General features: G+C 40.8%; 1 protein-coding gene across 1 annotated transcript in view; it reads right to left on the bottom strand.

Annotated features, from left to right (window-relative positions):
• Window positions 1–2,565: 2,565 nt before the first annotated feature.
• LOC123772465 (uncharacterized) overlaps window positions 2,566–23,137 on the bottom strand; it is an 88,073-nt gene continuing 67,501 nt past the window's right edge. The window contains 5 exon segments of the mRNA XM_045765658.2: window positions 2,566–5,027; window positions 5,905–6,016; window positions 6,206–6,319; window positions 7,128–7,289; window positions 19,546–20,729. Coding sequence (XP_045621614.2) covers window positions 4,468–5,027; window positions 5,905–6,016; window positions 6,206–6,319; window positions 7,128–7,289; window positions 19,546–20,729 — 2,132 coding nt within the window. The 3' untranslated portion in view covers window positions 2,566–4,467.

Below are 23,137 nucleotides of genomic sequence, written 5' to 3'. Positions count from 1 at the left end.
CGGGCATATAAGCAGCAGAATAGCAAACATTAACCAGAGTTTACTTTCAAGTGTGGTCTAGAGCAGACACTTGCAAGATACTGTACCAACGCTCAGTGCGCTCAACGCACACCAAATTATCACCTGTGTACTTCTGTATATTTCGACCAAATATATATATAGTATCTTAGTGTCTGTGTTTATTGTCACCATACTTTACGTAACAATAGAGCCGCACCACAAATCTTTAACGTTTTCTGGCTAGTTATGTTAGATTTGATTAAAAATACGCATTCTACTTGTTAATATCGTTAGATTTGATTAAAAATACGCATTCTACTTGTTAACATCATAAATTAAATTTGCGATAATTTGAGCAGAGAAGTTCGACGACTGGATCACTGTGTACAGAAGGTTGATATGCCAGCAAACACTTTCCAGAGAGCAATATATCTTGGATAAGTCGCTCCACGATATTGTTGCTTGGACCATCGACTTCCTTTGATATTACATATTTACATCTTATTTTGTAATGAAATGATATTTTTTCAGAGTAAAATTATGTTTTCTCATTTTCTGCATCCAGCATCCACATTATAGTGAGTAAATATACCACATTACTTCATTGCTTACGTAATGCTAGGAAGGTTTGAGTAGCTTTGGGTCTTTAGTGGACAGAATCTCCAATAGATGGGGCGAGAGTCGCCCCATCTCTCTCGACTGGGCGGGACTCGAAACTTAAATTAAAATTGCTATATCATTGGTCTCCAACATGATATATTTCCTTTGATGCACTCACAATAACGATTATAGCTCTGTCTTTCTGGAGGCATGTAATATTTTAGGCTTTATTAGCGTATCTTTGTTAATTACACAACATATTGGCAAGTGCGCAGGCGTCTGCACTCCGTGACCGAAAAGCTACTGAACGCCACTATAAAAACATATATCTTCACTTGAGCTTTAAATATGTCTAATGTAATGTATTTAAAATAAAGCTTATATTTCTATCTTTCTTAAGACGTGTAAAACATTTGTGTTTATTAACGAATTTACGTAAAATAAACATTCTTCTTTAACGATTCTTCGCGGCAGGGGATCGTATTCCAGGGACCATAGGATTAAGGACTTGCCCGAAACGCTATGCGTACTAGTGGCTGTACAAGAATGTAACAACTCTTGTATATATCTCAAAAAAAAAAAAAAAAAAAAAAAAAAAAAAAAAAAAAAAAAAAAAAAAAGAGTTGCTCTGTCGCTCAGTCTATGCGGGGGTCGGAGCTCGGCGATTATTAAAATACATGAATCTTCATTAGAACTTTAATTATGTCTATGATAAAGTGTTTAAAATGAGCCTTATATTCCTATCTTTCTTGAGGCATATAAAAAAATTACGATTATTTACAAATTTACGTGAAATAAGCATTGTTCTGAGAGAGAGTTGCTCCGTCGATCGATCTGTCCGGAGTCGGAGCTCGGCTATTATAAAAGTACACGTATCTTCGCTTTAAATTTAAATATGCCCATGGTAAGGTATTTAGAACGAAGCTTATATATCTGTCTTTCTTGTGACATATAAAACTCTTACGTTTATTAAGGAATCTGCGTGAAATAGGCATGGTTCTGAGATGAATGCTGCGGTTTTAGAGTTTGACGAGCGATGAAAACTGCCACTTTTATACAACTACAAATATCTTCGGTTTTACTTAAAATATTTGTCTGGTAGAGGTTTTACATATAGATCGCGTTTCTGTCTTTCTTCTGACTAATAAATAATTTTGGTTTAATCAGTTATCAAGATGTTTTCAACAATATTCTTTCAGCGTTCGTCTTTTCCAACTTGGGCGACCCTTTTGGAAGCGCGATACTTGGGTTAACCCATCCTATAGTTGGGTCTGTTTCCAACTGGGGTTCGAATATAACTACAGCACTAAGCGGTGAAGGCTGGCTAGTGTTGTTGTTGATGACGTCAGCTGATCGTTTCTGTTACTGTAAAGATTACGTTTTCTATGTTTACATTTTTCTTAGGACTTGAAATGCGTGTAATTTAGTTTGGTGTTGGGCACATTTACTTTCACCTAATTCCTCTTTTAATCTAATGTTTCCTTTCATCTAATGCTTCTGATCGCTTATACCTTCAAAGTATAGAAAATACCAATTATTCCCCTCAAACGTGTGTTTTAAACTTTGCCCCAGACAGCTTAGGGAAGACGTCGTGAAGGAACCTGAAGCATGCCGACTTGTTTTATAAGTCGGCACCCTTATCTCAGCCCACGATAAGGAGTCGGAAGCCTTCAGGACGTTTTCCCTAACCTCTCTCTGAGACAAAGGTCACAGCAAAATTTGAGGGAGATATTTGTCGTTTTCTATACTTTGGAGTCACAAGCAATAAAAATTAACACTTACAACCCAGGAAAAAAACAGTTTTTATTTTATTTTGTGATTTTTATTGCTTTTATTCCAGTTTTTTGTAGCAAACTAATTTCTGTCTCAGATTTGTTATTTTGTAGCAATTACTTAACTTCCGTAATTTATCTCATATAGAATACATAAAAAAATGTATTTTTGCAAAGGGAATAATTGAGTATACAGTATATTCGTAATTTTATTTATCACAAAAACCTACTTTTTTTTTTACAAAGACACTGCACCACATTTATAAAAAATAATCTACAGACACTAGCGACACAAGAGTGCGCCGAGAAGACTAAACCTATTGAAAGCACTGATGAGTTTGGACAGCTGCCTCGCCTGCCTACCTACCTACCGGAACTATGCACTCTTAAAGCAAGCAGCATTTTGATGTTGTTAATGGCTGTATGAAGGGTATTTCTTACATTTTATGAGAACAAAATGATACAATATGGAGTCCTATCGGTGTGATGGATTAACAGTGGTTCAAAAAGAGAGATCAATATAGCACCTTGAGTGAGCGTTACTAGGCTAATTTTTGTTCAACTACATATCTATACTCACCTTGATACCTACATTATAGTCTTCACACATTACCATGATTGTCATTGTCCTAAGTCACAAATCAAGCATGATTCACGTGACAACAACTTATCAGATGTTAATTAAAACCTTACTTTTCGATGCTTAGTTCCAAACTTTGTTTTTGACAAGGAAAGGCACGCTTACATTTGAGCACAAAAACACACTATACACCTGAACCCTGACGTATCACGATACTAACATGTAAAATAAATAATATTGAAATCATAATACTAATAATAAACATATACACTACGCGTACATAACAAATTTGTACTTTTGTACATATTACAGCAATTATACAAACCTAACATTGAAACTTTGAGCAGAGTTCGAGAGGTTTGTCTCGGCAAAACTTTTACATACAACACAAATTATTAACAAATGTTAATCAAATTTATTACATTATTAACACGACTCATTAATCCATTTAAAGCAGCAGCATAGTATACATCTAGTCCACTAAATTAAAAAAGAAGAAGTCAAAACACCAAAATTAACTTAATCCGATTAACATTCTCAAATTCCGCTCAGAAACATGTATTGTGGTCCATTGTTTTCCTGTTCCCAATTTGGGTCCAAATAATTAGAATCTACTCAAAGGCTGACTCATCATCACCTTCGGCCGGATGACATAGGACAAGTTTCATGTTGACCAAACAAATTTAAGGCCCATCCATCTGTTAATTAGAAGTTTGCACTCGTAACTGCTGGCCAACACCACGTCGGCCGATTTACAATTAGATTAAAAAAAATGTAAAAAGCAAGGTAGGAGAATATACCTTGTCAATCCATCAAGAAGCAGTCTTGGACCAGTCTTTGGTATTATTGGTTTCTCGCGGGAAAAAGCCAAGCTTTACTGAATACACCAATGTTTTTTCTCTCAAAAATTAATCTCAACAGCAACAAAGTGTTTTCTTGGTATTAAAATCAAGAACACAAATATGGTGGCCATTAGCTAGGTGATATAGTCTTCAACGCTTGAACCTAATACTGGCAATAAACAGTATTTCGATTATAAAAATATTGTACTAGAAAGTAAACTAAATAGCACCAATTCCCTGGGATATAACCAGAGTACTAAAAATAGGCTTTAAGGAAGCACAATTCACTTTCAAAATTATGTGCGTGTGTGTTATGTGCATATCATATGAAACCAAATAAATATATTATTACTAGAATGTTTGTTTTAATGCAATTATATGTTGCATCCACTAAAACTGTGTAATATCACTGCCCATGATATTCAGTACAACGTTTTGGACAGTTTTAAATGTACACAAATAAGTCTACATATGGTGAGCGAGCAGCACCGTACAATGTGATCAGTTAATAAGGTTATCAACTGTGTCCTAAACTGGAACAACATCGTACCAACAACTAATATCGGGCTACTGGTAGCGACCTGGAACTTGATCCCGCTTTCTGGAGCTGCAAGATAACTGTTCCAGAGTTACCCCGTCTTTCCTGTCTGATCATTATGAATCAGTTTGTGCTTCAAGTTCCTTGCTGTGTCGAGTACGATGTCATTTGAAGCTGTATTTGTTGCTGTTGCTGTGTATATAGTGGAGTCTGGTAGGATGTAATGGAAGCAGGAGAGGTGATGGTATACTGTGGAAGATGGGAGGCGGTGGCGCTACAATTAGCGACAGAGAAGACTGGGGCTTGACAGTAAGGTGGAGGTGGGGAAGCAAACCCAGGTGACGATCGCTCGTTACTACCAACCATCAACTGCTGCTGTGGCGTTGACGATGACTGCTGGCCGAACACCATCACCTCACACCCGTCGTTCCCTACCATAAGTTTTCTTTGCAGTTCGTGTTGCATTTGAGAATCTTCTCCGTACACGAGAATGTCATCATTTGTCAGCAGGTGTTGGTAGTTCAGTATATGCTGACCCAGGCGTCGAGATCCTCCTGCGAGAACTCCGGAACTAAGGTCTCCGGGAGACCTAGCGCCATCTGGGGCGTCTCCCCCGACGGTCGACGAGAGAGGACGTGGCAGCGGAGGCTGAAGCGAACCACATCCCCGGGGCCCGCACTGGGGGACGACACTGTCTGGGGGGAACACAACGATCTCACCAACCGTTCTAATTACCATATACACCCAAACAACGTTTTATAAGAAACGTTTTATATTTGAAAGTAAAGTAGTATTTACAAATCACGATGCTTCATTTATTGGTGTCATTTTATATATATATATAACTACCATAAGCAACAACATATTGTCATATACTGGCTAAGAGCTCTCTCTCTTTTTATAATTACTTAACAAATGGGCAATGTAATATAATTCAGCATGACATAGGCTAATGCAGAAAGTTCATAATGCCTTCTGCGTCAACTGGAAATTCTGCTTCAATAATGTCTATCTGAAGGTACATAATTAATTTGAGCATTGTTCACAATTTCTTTATTCTATAATAAATCACCGTCGCAGCATATATCAGATTCCCTAAAGGATGTCTGAAAAAGGTGTTTGAAAAACCTTAATGTCAAAACCCTAGGAATTGATGCAGGGACCAGTCGTTAGTCTTATTTGGTGTAATTTTCTGGGGTTGGGCATTATTACACTTTCTGGTCCATACTGCGGCGAGTGCTTGACGCAGGCTCCGCGTTGGGTGGTGGTCTGGAAGGTAATGGTGGGTGTGTGGGTGTGTGACTGGGTTGCATATCTCAGGATGAGTGAGTGGAGCCTCATCACCGTTCTGGAATGTTAAGTGTGTTGCAGAAAGGGGACTCATCGGCCTACTGGATGGGTGAGTAAATGGAGATTCACTACCGTACTGGAAGGCTAAGTGTGTGGGAGAAGGAAGACTCATCGGCCTACTGGATGGGTGAGTAAGTAGGGACTCACCACCGTACTGGAAGAGCAAATGTGTGGAAGAAGGACTCATCGGCCTACTGGATAGGTGAGTGAGGGAGGACTCACCGCCGTACTGGAGGGCATCATGGTCCATGAGAGGAGAATCCGTATCCAGAGGAATGCCAGTCACCAAACATCCAGGTGACGACCCACGGAAATCCTCATCAGGGGACCGCATCTGTCATAAGCAAATTTCAATAAATCACATTACTTGTAACATTATAATAATATACTAATACAACGTTATTACTTCAGTTCTTTATAATATAAAGAACAGTTTGTAGAGTAATGATCAAAAGAAGGCACCAAGCCAGGAAGACTATGTAGCACTGTAAGCGACAATTTGAGGAATATTATTGTTACTAACCTTTCTTTTGGCAAGCGCCTGTTCCTTGGCTGAGTGGTTCTTGACGTGTTTCCTAAGGGAGGACGGGTCCGTGTACCGCTTCTTACAGCCTGGCACTGAACACACGTACGGTTTCTGCAAAACACCATTTCCCACGATTATATTGCTGGTCAACATTGTTTGTGCATTGAAACCTAGCCCTTTCAACGAGGTACAGTCGAATTGTATTCAAGCGTTTCGCGCCAAAAGAATAAATACAACTGTATATACCTTTTCGATTAGGCTGCGAAAAGTTAGATTTGGGTTATGTCCGTTGGATTTTAATGCAACAACAACAATTCGTTGGCTAACCGCTTTATGTAGGAAATGACCTATATATTATATATATATATACTTAATGACGTGATAGAAATTTAATAGCATTTAAATGCCAAAACACTGACGCAATTTAAGACAGCTCGATAAAATTATAAAGACAAATAGGGGGGGGGGAATTGACAAACTACCGGCTTCCTGTCCTCCTAGAGACTACTAGAAATATAGAAGCCCTCAGGTAAATTCATGTAATGTATTGCAGCTAATCATTATTACTTGTACATATGCAATTTATGAGGATTAAGATAGTTAACCAGTACATTTTGTGAGAATATTCCTATACATATAGCTACATACAGAAAAAACATTCAAGCCGGAATTTCCAGATCTCTAAGTTTATAAATCATTACGTCAAATGACGTAATTTGATTTATAAATGACGTGAGAAATTCAAAACTGAATTTAGATGTTTCAGTTTATTAATAATAATATAGTCCATATTCAAGTTCAAGTATGTTTATTGAGATAAGAAAGAAATACATCTCAAAGGGATAAAGTAGCTTAGGCTATTTCTACCCCCCCCTCCATATTGAGTATTCTCAATTGAGACATATTAGGCTATACTTACTGCATCAACGTGGGTGCGCTGATGTTTAGCTCTGTCTGAGGAGTTGGAGAAGGCCTTCATACAGTGAGGGTAGACACAGATGTAGGGTCGCTCTCCAGTGTGACTTCTCAGGTGAATTTTCAAATTCTCCAGCCGAGAGAATGCCTTAGTGCAGCCTTTGAACTGAAAATAGAAAACAATAATTATTTACAACACATTAACGCCACTATACATGAATTTCACTGTACACAATGAGTGCTCTACACACATTAATTTTATTACACATTAACCTTTCTATACACATTAGCTTTACTATACACATTAATTGAACTATACACGTCACTGTAAATATTAACTTGACTACATCTATATTAAATACAACGATATATTTAATGCCATAAGTGTTTACTTATTTTCCTTATGGGAGTGGACAAGGTGTGTGTGTGTGTGTGTGTCAAACCGTGTCAATCAGTCTCCGTGGTGTAGTGGTAAGACACTCGCCTGGCGTTCCGCGAGCGCTATGTCATGGGTTCGTATCCTGGCCGGGGAGGATTTACTGGGCGCAATTCCTTAACTGTAGCCTCTGTTTAACGCAACAGTAAAATGTGTACTTGGATGAAAAAACGATTCTTCGCGGCAGGGGATCGTATTCCAGGGACAATAGGATTAAGGACTTGCCTGAAACGCTACGCGTACTAGTGGCTGTACAAGAATGTAACAACTCTTGTATATATCTCTCAAAAAAAAAAAAAATAAAAACTGTTTATTTAATTTATATTCAATAGGCCTAATATAATCGTAACGCCAGAAGGAGTTTACAGCTCACTGCGAACAATCTGTCCTCTCCAATAATGCATTGCAGTTTGGCATTTTGACGTCAAAATCCCTCAACAGCCAAAATATGATGTACTGTATTATAAACCATAGTGGCTAGCCTCTCCCCCACCCAAAAAAAAAACCTTTTCTATGCTTGGGTCCATCGGTTGGGTTAGGTTTGGTCAATTTAGTACATCATTTTCTGGCCGTTGTGACAACTCGAGCGAAAAGGATGGCTGCTGACAACCCGTACTCTCGAATAGCACATCGTATTTTGACGTATAAATCCCCTAAGGCCAAAAACTCCTGAACTAAACATCATAGAAGCTAACAAAATTGACATGATGTCCCGTTTCCTATTCGTAAGTCCTCGGTTAGGTTAGGTTCGGGTAATTTAGTACATCACTTTAGTGACGTTGTGAACGCCCGATAAGACTGGCTGGGCTAGCTTAGGTTAGGCTGTATTACGCTCGGTTGGGTTAGGTTAATGTGTGTGTGTGTGAGAAATATATGTAGTAAGTATAGAGAAAAATACGTGTTAGGCAACCGACCGTTATAAAGGCGGGGTCCAAGAGCTCAATCCTGCAGTCACAAATAATAAACACACACACACATACACTCACACCAGTTGATTGACGGTTGAGAGGAGGCACCAAAGAGCCGAAGCTCAACCCCCGCAAGCACAACTGGATGAGGGAGTACACACACACATTGTCCCTAATTCCTCCCTGGCCACCCTCTTCGATCATTGAACACTTGGTATTGCCTTTCACCTTACCGCTCCTATCTGTACTGAACGCAGGTGTATCTGCGTCTATGCACTGGTTGACTATACGGAAGCCTCTCTCAACATTAAGAGAAGTGTAAGTGCAGCCGGCATCCCAGCACAAAGAGGACCCACTATGCAAAAACCTAATCGCAGGTAAAAACCTATTTGCTCGCACTCATTAAAAGACTATTGAATGATCACAGCGCTAGATGCTAAACTCTGCACGTATAAAATGTCAAAAAATCACACAAACTGTAGAGGTATATACACTAAAAGGAGCACCAAAACACACATACGCACGGACCCTCAAACCAAATCACTCAAGGTCTGTGTACACACACTCTGGGCTAAACATAATGGCCCTGAGCCACTTAACACGTCTCACACGTTTACTAAATAAAACCACAATAGAAGGTTGGCAGTGAGGCGGGTATTCCATGGCTGAAAGTGGCATCTTAGTGTTATTTAATGCTTGGCAGGAAGGGTTCCCTTTACCGAGAGGCAACTGTCTACCCGGCCCGACACGGAGCAGGTCGGTTGTACTGACCGACTACAATCTACGTTCTTCTTCAGACCCTCTACATGTTTCTACCTTCGTTTACATACCTCTAAACATTTCTTCTTTCTAGTTAAATCAGTATGGTCGAAATCCCAAGTATCGTGGTTTATTAAATTTATTTAGAAAACCTGAAACGGTCTATGCAAGCGGAGCTACTGTGTGAAGGCGAGCATCCGCCATGCTGGTTTTTTTTTTTTTTTACTCTTTTAATTTTTGTAACCAAATCTTAGCCGCGTTGTTGTTGGTGTCTGTCAAGATGTAATTGGCCTTTATTGTAAGGGAGATTTTGCGAGATAATAAGCCTGTACGACTAATTTTTTTTTTCGGGAGGTTATAAAAATTTTATATGAAGGCTAATATACGTAGCCCACGAAGAGGTTGATTTGAGTATTTCTGAAGACTTGTAATGGTATTGGGCTTAAGACCTGTCAATCTCTGGAGGGTTGTTAAAACCACTACTAAAGCTTACTGACCAACAACTAAGTAATTGAACTTTCAGTATATATAAACTGAGAAATGGGGTACACCTCTCAGTATATTTAACGACGTTTTAAAGTCCTTAATTACACCCTGGAAGGTCAGACAGATATGATTGATGCCTTTCATAACTGACCGCTATGCCGAACAAATTATTTTAATACTAATTAAACCATATATATTTAGAAATTACTGCGGCGCAAATTTTTCGAAAATTTGTAATTCATTAGAAATTTGAATGAGCCGAATTTTATTAGAGAGAAATGGACATAGAACAATTATTTATCTGCAGCGAATACAATATTATGACGGGGCCGTCTAGAAGAAATGTTAAACACCCCAACTTAAGCACCCACCCCAATAAGACTTAATTGAAATCCTCAGATTAGGCAAAATTGTAATTAATTTTGTCAATAAAGATGTTAATAATAATAATAATAATAATAATAATAATAATAATAATAATAATAATAACCCATTTTCCTCCTAAATATTCGACACCTTTGGATGCCGTTCTGAATCAGATTTTGTTAAAAACTTCTTTCTGTCTCGGCGCGACTCCTCCCACATTTTTAAACTTTGACCTAACAGCTTGAGCCAGTTCATTAATGACGTGTAGGGTAACCGCACCAAACATTACACTTTTTGCGCATGCGTCGAGCCATATGTGGCGGGAAATTTGAAACCATCCAGTCCTGACCGAAATGTTGAAGTTTTGATGTGGAAATTTTCGCTCATTTTTGTGCCTCATATACGAAGATATAACATTTCTGAAATGCATGTGAAAATAAGCAAACATTAACGCACAGCGCCCTTGTGCTGATCCCCTCTGTTGTTCTGCTACTAAAATCACTTTTAATGTTGTTTTGGTACCAATTATTTATAATGGTGATACGTCATTATATAATCAAACTGGGTAAACACGTACAAACGAGGTTATAGCTGTTCCTACGAGCGGGGTCGCTTTGTGAGGTGTCCACAGATCTCCTGGGCTTAAAACTTGCATGTAAAATGAGTTGAGAGGTGGGCTGTTGGAGCCAGAGATTGCGTAGCGAGGAGTGGAGGCGAGATTAAGGTTATGGTCCTGGGCGAAGCTTAAACACACACACACACACACACACACACACACACACACACACACACACACACACACACACACACACACACACACACACACACACTCACACACACACACACACACACAAGGTCCTCGCGGACGAGCAGATAGGGCTCTTGGGCTGAGGCAGAAATACATGTGAAAGTTGCTTTCACCTGATTCATCTGTTCATCTAGCAGTAAATAGGTACGGCTGTCACTTAGACAGCTGTCACGTGCTGCACCTCCATGATACAGCTTGATTGAACAGGTGAACAGCAGTGTAAACGGTACAATTTTAAGACTCGAATAACATTTATCTTACAAACTGAATGGTGATACAGTATATATATATATATATATATATATATATATATATATATATATATATATATATATATATATATATATATATATATATATATATATATATATATATATATATATATGATGTATTGGGTTAGGTTAGGCTGTATTGGGTTAGCTTAGGCTGTGTTGTGCTCTGGTGGGCTGGGTTGGGTTGGGTTGGGATTGGTTAGGTAGGTTTTAAAATCCGTTGGCGAATCGTCTTCTATACGATGGCGCTTGTATTACATTTTCCTATTCTATCCAGGAACATTATTCGTACCGTCAATGTGTTGCTAAGATACCATGTTTAGAGTAAATCACATTATGTCTTAATCAGGACGAGTGTATTTACAAATATTATTATCAAACTAACTGAACACCGAGGAATGTTTCAATGTATATAAACAATGACATCAGTACACAAAATTGTAACGTGCTTAGCCAAATGGATTTTTGGGTTTTTAGTTCGTGGATCTATTGTTGTGTGTTAACTGTTCTCATAACCATCCTACATGGGTATATGGTGTCCACTACCACTCTCGGACGAGTGTGGAGTCTATTACCACCCAAAGGATGGGAATGGGGGTTTATAATAAAGTACATATATAGGCCTACCATAAATAACTAAACAAAACGATAAAAAAGAAACCATCAAAGTATCACATATACCATTCAGAGCCCAATGACAAAGTTATACCCCCATAAAACCCCGTGTAGCGACGGTCACTCCTAACCCCTTCCCATCTCCCCAGAAAATAAAATTTACAATAAACACACAACAAAAAAAAATACAATAATCCGCTCAAGACCCTCAAACAGCCATGCAAGACTAACATTTTCCTAAGGTTACGTTATATAGTGTAGGATTTCGCGAAGGTTGGCCGGTATCCTTCGGTGAGGAGCTTGTAGATTATCCTGCCCCACCCACCCACACACACACACACACTCACATTGTCATCGCCCTCACCCGGTAGGATAACCCACCACCCAACTCATTCTGCCCAGCTTATAAATCACGTTTTTCTCCCCTTCTCATTCGCATCTGGTTTCACGAATTATGTCAGATTTTAGAGTTGTTTTTAGCGCGAGAGGAACTAGGCGTGGCTCACGGACGTGTCTGCCATGAATCTGACGCTAGGCACTTTCAGACCACCTACAATTACGCTTACAACCCACCCATCTTCCTCGTTCTTAAACCTTTCTTACAATTTTTTTTATGGATACTTTTTCTTCTTAAAGTTTTATTTTTATGTATTACTTCTTAAACTTTTTCTTTTATATTTGATTAAGATCTTCCAATTCGACACTTAGTTCTAAAGAGCCGCTACGGCCCATGGAGGACTATCCGGCCTGGCCAGCGAGGCAGATCAATGAGGGCCTTAATTCCCTACGTGCTCTGCCTCTGGTGCCTTACTTCTCTCGTAAATGTTCACCCGGCTTAAGACGACCAAAACCAAGGCGCCAACGAAAAGAATTACAACAGTCACTCTTGTCACTGCAACCACCATTCAACACCACTCTTAACGTACCACTATTCAGTATCACCACCACCATCATTCACTATTACCCTCTACCTTTCATCACCCTCAATCCTCACAACCAACATCTCAACTCATCTCCACTATATTCTTTGCGCAATACTGGCTCATGATGGCGATGAAAAAAGCGGTATTATCAGACTGGTGGAAAACGGTGTCGCTTCACTCTTGTAAAAAGAGAACCAACCTGAGAAGTTTGTGAAGGACATCTGGAGTCTTTACTGACGGTCTCCAGAAATGGATTGTTAATAACATCTTCGCAAATTGGGTTACTATGGAGGTTTCTTTACGAATGGTTTGTTATTATAGGAGGGAGTGGAGAGGGAAGTATCAGGAGAAATCTCCAAACGATTACGACTATGTAGCACTTGGAAAAAAAAAAGAGTCGCGCTTCCCCCCCCCCCCCCCCCCCCCGGGAGGGACGGAGGGGGGATGGTGCCCAGCCACTTGGACGGTCGGGGATTGAACGCCGACCTGCATGAAGCGAAACATTGGCCAAATGCTCGTTAATCCCGCCGTGTTTATGAAAGAAAATCACTTTACACATAACTGACTCGCAACTGATTATGTTTGAGCCTTTCTTGAACTATCTTCGTTCTCTATTCGTGTCCGAATCGTACTTTTCTCATAATTTGTCACCTACGTTAAACCCTTGTCAACCCACCAGAAACCGAATTTGATTTTTTCTTTGGCCCTATCCACTTTATAAAGTCTGTATATTAGCATAAATATGAACAGTATATTCACACACACATACATATTTTCATATTGACACACACACACACACATATATTATATATATATATATATATATATATATATATATATATATATATATATATATATATATATATATATATATATATATATATATATACTATAAACTTCAATAGTACCGAAGCCAATAATCATTAAGAACTTGAAGACCCGACCAGGATTCGAACCTGGGGTTAGTAGGGTTCACCCCACTGGTGTACACCAGTTATGATTAATGTATTCATTAATCATACCATTTTAAATTCCGCAGATTTGAATTTAATTTTAAATTTAAGAATAGTGTAAACTTTTCTTAAATTTTCTTTTCTTTATTAAATAATATACAATATAAAGATCATATTTACATCAATTTACATGGGAAAATACTACATTTATATATAGTTTATAGTGTAAACTGACACACATATTCCCTTTCTTATTAACTAATAATATTTTTTTGTTGCAATGTTATTTGGTATTTATACGAGAAGTAAAACCTATATTTGTCAAACTGTATTACAGTAGGAAACCCAAAGCATAATTGCACGATGGGCTGCTGCTCATAGCGAAGCTGGCCTAGGCTACGGGCCTTCACCTACGACAGCGGCGAAGAACTGGAGGGAGTTAGTTGGGTGACTTGGCAGGCGGCCATGCAGCCAACGCCCGGGAACGCGTTTCATTCACCAGTGTGCCACCAACATTGGAGAGTGTGTGGGCACAAATCATTAGATGTGTGGTGACAAGAGGCGAGCAAGGCATGAAGACCCCTTGTCCCAGGGGGGTTGGTTGGGCGACACATGATCTCCACTATGAGTTTTTGTTGACTCTAGCCAGAGCAAACCCCCCGCCATCCTCTTTCTCTCTCTCCTCCTTACTGTCACACACCTAAATTAATTTGCCCCACAAATCCTTAAACTGGGGTTTCAAGTTGAATTAGAATTACACAAATGGAAGAGGTTTGTGGGAAGCGAGGGGGTGAGGGGAGGAGGGGGGGGGGAAGGAGAAGAATCCACACCAACGGTTTGTTTTTGTGGGTGGAAGCTTGGGACGACGGCAGTGTCTGTGATCACCACCAGGACACACTAACCCCCTCCCCTGTTTAGCATTTTGATTAAACCAAGCAGATAAACAAGGAAAAACCGCGAAAAACAAAGGGAATGAAAGTCATTGCATTATCACTCACCAGAAGATGTAAAGGCGGGGCTAGGGAGCTATTGCTCGATCTTGTAAACCCATCTAGTTGAGTACTTACTACCTGTTCTTAACAAGTAAGCGTCATCATAATTTTTAAAAATCACATTATTCTAAATAATGTTTTCTAAAAGGAGAGAAAAATCAATTACCGAGTAAAAGTTCCTTGAAGAAACTCGGTCGAATTTTAACTTTAATTTGTAAAGACCATGAGAACGTAGGTAACTTTTAAACCCCAAGCATTTCTATGCCAAACAGTACAAAATAAAATTTTATGGGGTACAACATTCCATTTTTGTCCGGTGGACCAATAGTTCCTGTATATTATCACTTACTGCTGATGGGTTAAATGATTAAAGGAATCCTAAAATGTAACTGTTCTGTTTTCGCCATAATAATAATTAGTATTATTAAATATAATAAATATTATTAATACAAATTAAATAATAATAATAATAATAATCAGTATTATATATAATAATAATAATAATAATAATAATAATACTATTATTATTATTATTATTATACTTGTCAAGGTCAATGACAGCATTTTCCAACACACACTAAAAATATGAATTTACAACGTTTAGTGTTAACAACTGATTATCAAATGTTTCCTTGTCTCAATTACGAATTGTTTATAAGCTTGCGCGCGCGCGCACACACACACACACACACACACACACACACACACACACACACACACACACACACACACACACACACACACATATACACATATACGGCCGAGTGGACAGCGCTCGGGGGTTGTAATCCTAAGGGACCCGGGTTCAATTTCGCGGTAGAAGCAGAAACAAATAGGCAGAGTTCCTCTCACCTGACGCAAACTGTCAAAAATCACTAACGAAAAGCATGCCGGAAACGTTCCAACCCGTCCTCACAATAGAATGTCCAATTTTGACGTATAGTCTACCTAAGGTAAAAAAAAAATCGTCGTACTAGAAAATGGTAGCAGCTCCCGAAATTGACATTCTGTCCCTTTTTCGGTTTTGGGTCCTCTGGTAGGTTAGGATAAGGACACTAGTAGGACAGTTTCTTGACGTTGGGACACCTTAGGAGGACAGGTTGAACGCTCTGTGTATTAGTTGCTTCAAAGAATGACATGTGTACCTATGAATACTTCTATGAATACAGAAGACAATCTTCTGTAAAAAGTTTCAACAGCATTTTATGTAAATAAACATTATCGTATAACTGTTTGAAAGAACCATTATACATTGAATTGAAATTGAAATTGAAATAAGTTTATTGAGGTAAAATACACACAAAGGGATGAGGTAGCTCAAGCTATTCTCACCCCGTTCAGTACATGGTGTTAATACATACATAGACACACAAGCATTATACATGTGAAGCGGCCGTGCGAGGAGGGCATCAGGTTGAGGGAGACAAGAGCCGTTACGAGACTAGGCTGCCGAGCGAAGGTTCTCACGCTGGGACCCCCTCTGGTGTGGGCGTCCACCAACACACTCTTATTCATGGGTGTGACGCATCACCACCCACACACACACCCCTCCTCCCCTCACACACACACACACACACACACACATGTGATGTGTGAGGGGAAACTATGTAGCAGATATAAGTTAGCAGAACCTATAACCTAGGTCGGGAGTCAGTACATCAGGCAACCTACCGTTAGAAAGAGCTAACAGCTCATTCCTGCGGGCACAAATAGTAAATACATACACACACAATTTCTTACAAGTTTCGGTAACCCATAACATTGAGAGGGAGCCCCAGTGTGTTGTTATGAGAGAGAGAGACAGCTCAAGCCTAGTGGCGATCACTTGTCGTTCACGGGGCGAAAATGTCAACAAAAGATCCCGGGTCGCTATTTCAACGTTCAAACGTTTATTCAACAAAAAGTCGTAATCTAAGAATGTTTCGTTTTCTTTAGTGATCTTCGTCGAGAGTACTAATCTTGTTTTATTTTTGATAAATATTATCCTTCCTGTCACGTTATCAATGCTATTCGATCTTGTTAGAATGTACCGCCAAAGATACACAATATTGGAACAATATATATATACAATAAAATACTTGTTTCCTATTAACCTAACTCGCTAAAAATATAAACTACATGCTTTCATGTATATAAGGAAAATAACGTTCAAGAATGAATCACACGAAATATTTTGTTCTTTATCAAACAAATATACACACACGCGAAAGATATATATACCAAGAGATTTACTTCGCTCCTCGCTGTATATACACTGCGAGTCTACTTTAGTCCTGGACAATGTTCAAGACTAAAGACAGACTAAAGACTAAAGACAATTCCTTGTGTTGACAATGTGTGTATGTACTTACCTAATTGCCTAATTGTACTTACCTAATTGTGCTTGCGGGGAGGAAGGGGGGGGGGGGGAAGGGGTTGAGCTCTGGCTCTTTGGTCCCGCCTCTCAACCGTCAATCAACAGGTGTACAGGTTCCTGAGGTATACTTGCTGGTTGGTCAGTAAGCTGTTGTGGTGGCCCAAATAACCCTCCAGGGGTTAACGGGCTTCAGCACTAAGCCAAAACATACTCATACATTAGAAAGAATTATTTCAGTGTCAGAGTAGTCAACAAATGGAATACATCATGAAGCTCGGTGCTAGAGGCAAGACTCTATACAAAGTTTCCAATTTAGATATGATAGAGCTGTTGATACACCAGTTGATTGGGTATTGACAGAAGGGGACCAAAGAGCCGAAGTTCAACCCCCGGAAGCACAACTAGATAAGTATACACACACACGCAGGAGTGGAATTTGATATGTCTATGTTTGCAGATGATGCAAAATTAACGAGAGGAGTCTAGGCAGATTAAAATTGTAACATAATCTAAGATGACAGTCAAATTGTAGACTTGGTCTGAGAAAAGGCTATTAGAGTTCAACACAAGCAAGTGTAAGGTGATAGAAATGGGAACAGGTTACTGGAGACCAGAAGAACGATACACAATAAAGGGTAACTAATGGGATGATAATGAATGATGATGATTGACAATAATAATAATAATAATAATAATAATAATAATAATAATAATAATAATAATAATAATAATGATAATAATAATCAAATCCGTAGGAGCCGTGATGAGGGTTCGAATCCATGCGCTGGGTGTTCCCAAGCACACGCTCTAGTCAACTATACCACGACCTGGCAATAGGAATTCTGGAGGGTGCAGTAGTACCCCCAGGTTGCAATCCTTTTGACCATGTTGTGGCATAGTTGTCTAGACCGTGTGCGTGAGAACACCCCACGCGTAGGTTCGAACCCTCATTACACTCTCGGTGTAATAATAATAATGATTATTGACGATGATGATGATGATGATAATGATGATCATCATGATAATAATGATAGGCCCACACCTCTTGGAGGACGCTACCTGGAGGTGTGGGTCGACGCTACCATGTGGGAGGTCGTCTAATGGCGCCTGCTTCACTATCACACTTAATACACTTTATGAAACAAGTGTTTTATTTACACCCCGCGGGTGTTGTCAGCGGGGGGGGGGGGGATGATGTTGCCGGAGGGGGTGAATGGGGGGGGGGGCAGAAAGGCAGGACAAAGGGGTGGGGGGCGCGCAAAAACAGCTGACCATTATCGCGGCTAAACGTCTTTTGACATTAGCTGAAAAGGAGTTAAATTAACGTAGGGGTGATGCTGGGAGTTAACGTTGGTGGGGTAGGGGGGGGGGGAAACAAGAAAAATACTTGTTTTCTTGTCGTTTTCGAAAGAGAGCACTTTCGTGTACTTTCGACGATGTGTTGATTTAGACGGAAGCGCTCAAGTAATTTCATCTTATTTTTCCATTTATGGATATACGTTTTCATATTGTTTACTTGTTAATGTCTTCGGGATATAAACACACACACACACACACACCGTACATTGGGCCCCCTCTGTTTCACCCTGATGCACCTGTTCACCTAGCAGTAAATAGGTACCTGCAAGTTGGACAGCTGCTACGGACTGCTTCTTGGGGATGTGTGTGCGTGCGTGCGTGCGTGCGTGTGTGTGTGTGTGTGTGTGTGTGTGTACTCACCTATTTGTACTCACCTATTTGTGCTTGCGGGGGTTGAGCTCTGGCTCTTTGGTCCCGCCTCTCAACTGTCAATCAACAGGTGTACAGGTTCCTGAGCCTATTGGGCTCTATCATATCTACACTTGAAACTGTGTATGGAGTCAGCCTCCACCACATCACTTCCTAGTGCATTCCATTTGTCAACCACTCTGACACTGAAAAAATTCTTTCTAACGTCTCTATGGCTCATTTGGGCACTCAATTTCCACCTGTGTCCCCTAGTGCGTGTGCCCCTTGTGTTAAAAAGTCTGTCTTTATCTACCCTATTAATTCCTCAGAACATTGCAGAATACAAATTAACATAAAATCGCACTAAAATTATAGATATATTAAAAAAATGACCTCATGCGACAAGCAGAGAAGTGAGTAAGGTAAGGTTTTTTTCAGGATAAAGCGCTAAGCCACTGCCCACTCCAAGGCAGTACAAGAGAACAAGGTTGAGGCAGTTAGTGTGAATGACGTATCGTGCAACAGGTTACAAGGAGACAAGGACGAGGAGACCTTATAAGTCAACACTTGTCTTCAGGAAGGGGATAGGGAAATCAATGACAAGTCGGTTCGAGCTCCAGCTCTTGGCCTCAAGCATTGTGGTTGTCTTGGCCGCAGGAGGAGGCTAAGGGGCTGTATTTGGTTTCTACTCCCCAAGCTCGGCCTGGCTTGTCTTGTGATGCTGTAGCTTGATCCACAAGGCTGTTGCTTGGAGCTTCCTGCAGGCCTACATATCCATAAGCTAAGTGGTAGGCCTAGGTGTAAATATAATAAGCGAGAGAAGGAAGGTAGGCCTACTTACCGTACACTTGTTGGGCTTCTCGCCTGAGTGGACCCGCATGTGGATGAGGAGCTTGTAGCGGGCGTTGAAGGGTCGGTAGCGGCGCTGACACGCCGCCCAGAAGCAGGTGAAGTCGTCGCCCTTCCTCTGGTCGATGTGCGCCTTCTCGATGTGTCGTGAGAGCGTCTCCCGGCAGGAGAAGAGCACGTTACAGTCCACCCAGCGGCAGTAGCGGGGCCCGTCGTCCTCCAGGGGGCTGCCCGGCCGCCCGTCCTCACCCTCCTGCTGCTGCTGCTGCTCCAGGTAGGGCGGCGACGCCTGCTGCTGCTGCTGCTGCTCCTCCGGCTCACACTTGGGCTCCACCTTGTAGTAGTGGAGGTTGTTGTTGTTCTTGACCACGTCGTCGTCGCCGACCAGCGTCTGGAAGGAGAGGTTGGCGCGGTGTGGCAGGTTGTTGTTGTTGGCCTCCGGGCGGGGGATGATGTGGCCGTAACTCCCTCCTGACGGGGAGCACGGCACCGGCGCCGCGCTGCCCGTCGGGGACCCGCCGCTCAGACACGTCGGCGACGACCTGATGATCGTGTTCAGGTCCACGCCGTCCACGTTCATCGGCGAGGTCGAGTATGGCCGCTTGTTCCGTCGGGTCGAACTGAACGACCCTCGAGTCGAGGCGAACGGCGAGGGCAGCGACGACCCGCCGGGGGAGACACTCATAGGCGACGCTGAACACCGGCTGCCTCCGAGGTACAACTCGAGTCCCTCGCTGGAGGGCAGGTCGAGGAGGTCCGTGGAGGGCGCGGGGGTCGGCATGGGGCTGGAGAAGATAGGGGCATCAGGAGGACGCGGGTCTGTGATGACCAGCTCCGGGAGCGAGGAGCCCCCCGGCAGCGCCGTCAGCAGGTTCTCTAGTGAGGGCGGCCACTCGTCCCCCGCCAGGTACAGGTCACCGTGTAGTTCCCCAAGAGCCGTCATGGCCGTCGACAGCTGCGACGTCGGGCCCGCGTTGGACTCCCGGGGCGCCTCCACGCTGATGGTGGGAGGGGAGAACGCCGCAGACGGCCCCATGGGAGACCCAGCGTGGGAGGTGTCTCCCAGAGGGCTGATGAGGCCGCCCAGGTCACACGAGGTCAGCTCCGAGGGCACGAGGGGCTCCGGTGACCCCGCCTGACTGCTGCTGTAGTCCTCCAGGTGCATCCTTCCTCCTCCTGTAACAACACAACTACTTCATTAACAAAGTACTTAACGACTCCGTTCTCAGAGTGACAAAATGATTACTAAATTTCCTTTGCAAAAAATATCCAACATTACAGTGTTGGATATTTAAAAAAAAATAAAAAGTAACAAAGCTTCCGAATAATCTGTATATTCTCTTCAATTGTTATTTTTCTGTTTGAGTACAAGAATGTGATACACACATACACATATACCCAGGGACGTATGTGATACACATACGTCCCTGTATCCCTGTGATACAGGGACGTATATACACCGAGAGGGGTGTATTCTGTTGACTTTAGTTCTGGATAATGTTTAAGGATAAAGTTTACTTGATGGTTGGTCAGTAAGTTGTTCTGGCGGCCTTAATAACCCCTAATAGGTTGATAAACATTAATAACCCCTCCAAGAGGTGGAAAGGTCTATATAACCCTCCCGAGGTTGATAGGCCTTAATAACCCCTCCTGACTTGAAAAGGCCTTTATAACTCCTCTTGAGGTTAATAGGCCTTAATAACCCTTTAGAGACTGGCAGGTCTTTATAACCCTCTAGCGGTGATAAGGCCTTAATAACCCCTCCAGAGCTTAATAGGCCTTAATAACCCCTCCAGAGTTTAATAGGCCTTAATAACCTCTCCAGAGCTTAATAGGCCTGAATAACCCCTCCAGAGGCTAATTGGCCTTAATAACCCTTTAGAGAGTAACAGGCCTTCAGCCAAACACCAATCCGCAGAATAGGACTTCAAATACAACATATGTATCACACAAATGGATCAAGTCGATTCCAAAGGATCCAACACCCCTATACTTGTCATTCACAACCCTTACATTAATCCTAGCCAAAAAGTAATCCAACTCCAATTGACTGCATGAACAGCATGCAGGAAATACGAATATAACCTTCACCCTAAGTTCCAATTTTGACCCCACAATGCATGATTAATTGGCTTGAAACCGGTTAGTTGGTATATAATGAAACCGGTTAGTTGGTATATAATGAAACCGGTTAGTTGGTATATAATGAAACCGGTTAGTTGGTATATAATGAAACCGGTTAGTTGGTATATAACGAAACCGGTTAATTAATGTACCCTATAACCAGTTAGCCACGAACTAGTTCGAGCTATTAAGTATATATCTCCCTTCCTTTCTGATCTCACTGTTATATAATTATGACCCAGCTTTTTCCCACTAGCTTCTAGTACTGCTCATTACTAGCACAACTGCCACCACCTCTCCTATGACTACTATTACATGCTCACCTGCTAGTACTTCCACAACTACTAGCACCTACGTGTCACGGCCACTGTGTACTGGTTGTGAGTGTGTTGTAGTAAATATTTATACAATTATCAGCAGCCATTCTTATTCCTGCTTCAGATAATTTACACAGTTGACATAACAGGTAATTTAATAGCTAGGTTTACTATAAACAAGTCAGGTTTACTATAAACAATAGCCACGCAGGTTTACTATTAACAATAGCCACGCAGGTGTACTGTAAACAATACACAGGTTTACTAATCAACGCCCCAAACAATTCGTGTACAGAACATCAATTTGAAGCCTAGGAAGCAAAACAAATAAAAAAAATATATATATATATATATATATATATATATATATATATATATATATATATATATATATATATATATATATATATATATATATATAAATCCCCAAAGTTGTAAAGAAAAACGGGAGTCAAATTCTATTTTAATTAGATAAATTTACAAATGCTAACACCAGCTGAACCTTGTACCAGGTTTGCTCTCTACCCAACACAATCAATCATTTAGAATTGTGTAGCATTTACAATGAATGAAATTATTAACAGTGTTTTTAAATCTATTGAAGTGTTGATATGGAGAATAATAGTAGCATGGGTCGGGTTAAACAATAGGTGTATAATGTGGGTTACATAATAATGTATAATTATAAATGTGTTTAAAGGGGGGCATTATTAAATGTATTATTTTCCATTATGATCAAAGCTTATGGGTTAATTGAAATTGAGAGCACTGGGAAGAAAAGTTGTCTGTGTTAAAAAACATAAAAAAAAAAAAATGGCAAATGGAGAAGGTATTTGAGGCATGAATGAGGTGGGTGGGGTGAGAGAGAGAGGGAGGGAGAGGGGTCGTAACCCCACACGTGACTCGACGCACCTGTGGGTCACAACCTATTTCGGCCGGATGGTCGCTGGAGTCCGTTCGCCGCTTGCACACACACACCTGAGTCTCCACACTCTGGGTCCGGCACACTCCTCAGGACCCTTGTACTGAATTATTCTCAGTTTAATAGAATTTCAGAGTGTTTTTTTTCAAGTTTTATGACAGTCACTTAACGGGAGAGTATATGTATGTTGTACTCATCAATGTCTTCAACAAACACGTCGA

The sequence above is a fragment of the Procambarus clarkii genome, chromosome 17 (genome assembly GCF_040958095.1).
Source record: "Procambarus clarkii isolate CNS0578487 chromosome 17, FALCON_Pclarkii_2.0, whole genome shotgun sequence".
NCBI classification, from domain to species: Eukaryota; Metazoa; Arthropoda; class Malacostraca; order Decapoda; family Cambaridae; genus Procambarus; species Procambarus clarkii.
The sequence above is the reverse complement of the archived record's forward strand: the minus strand, read 5'-3'. Positions and strand labels throughout refer to the sequence as shown.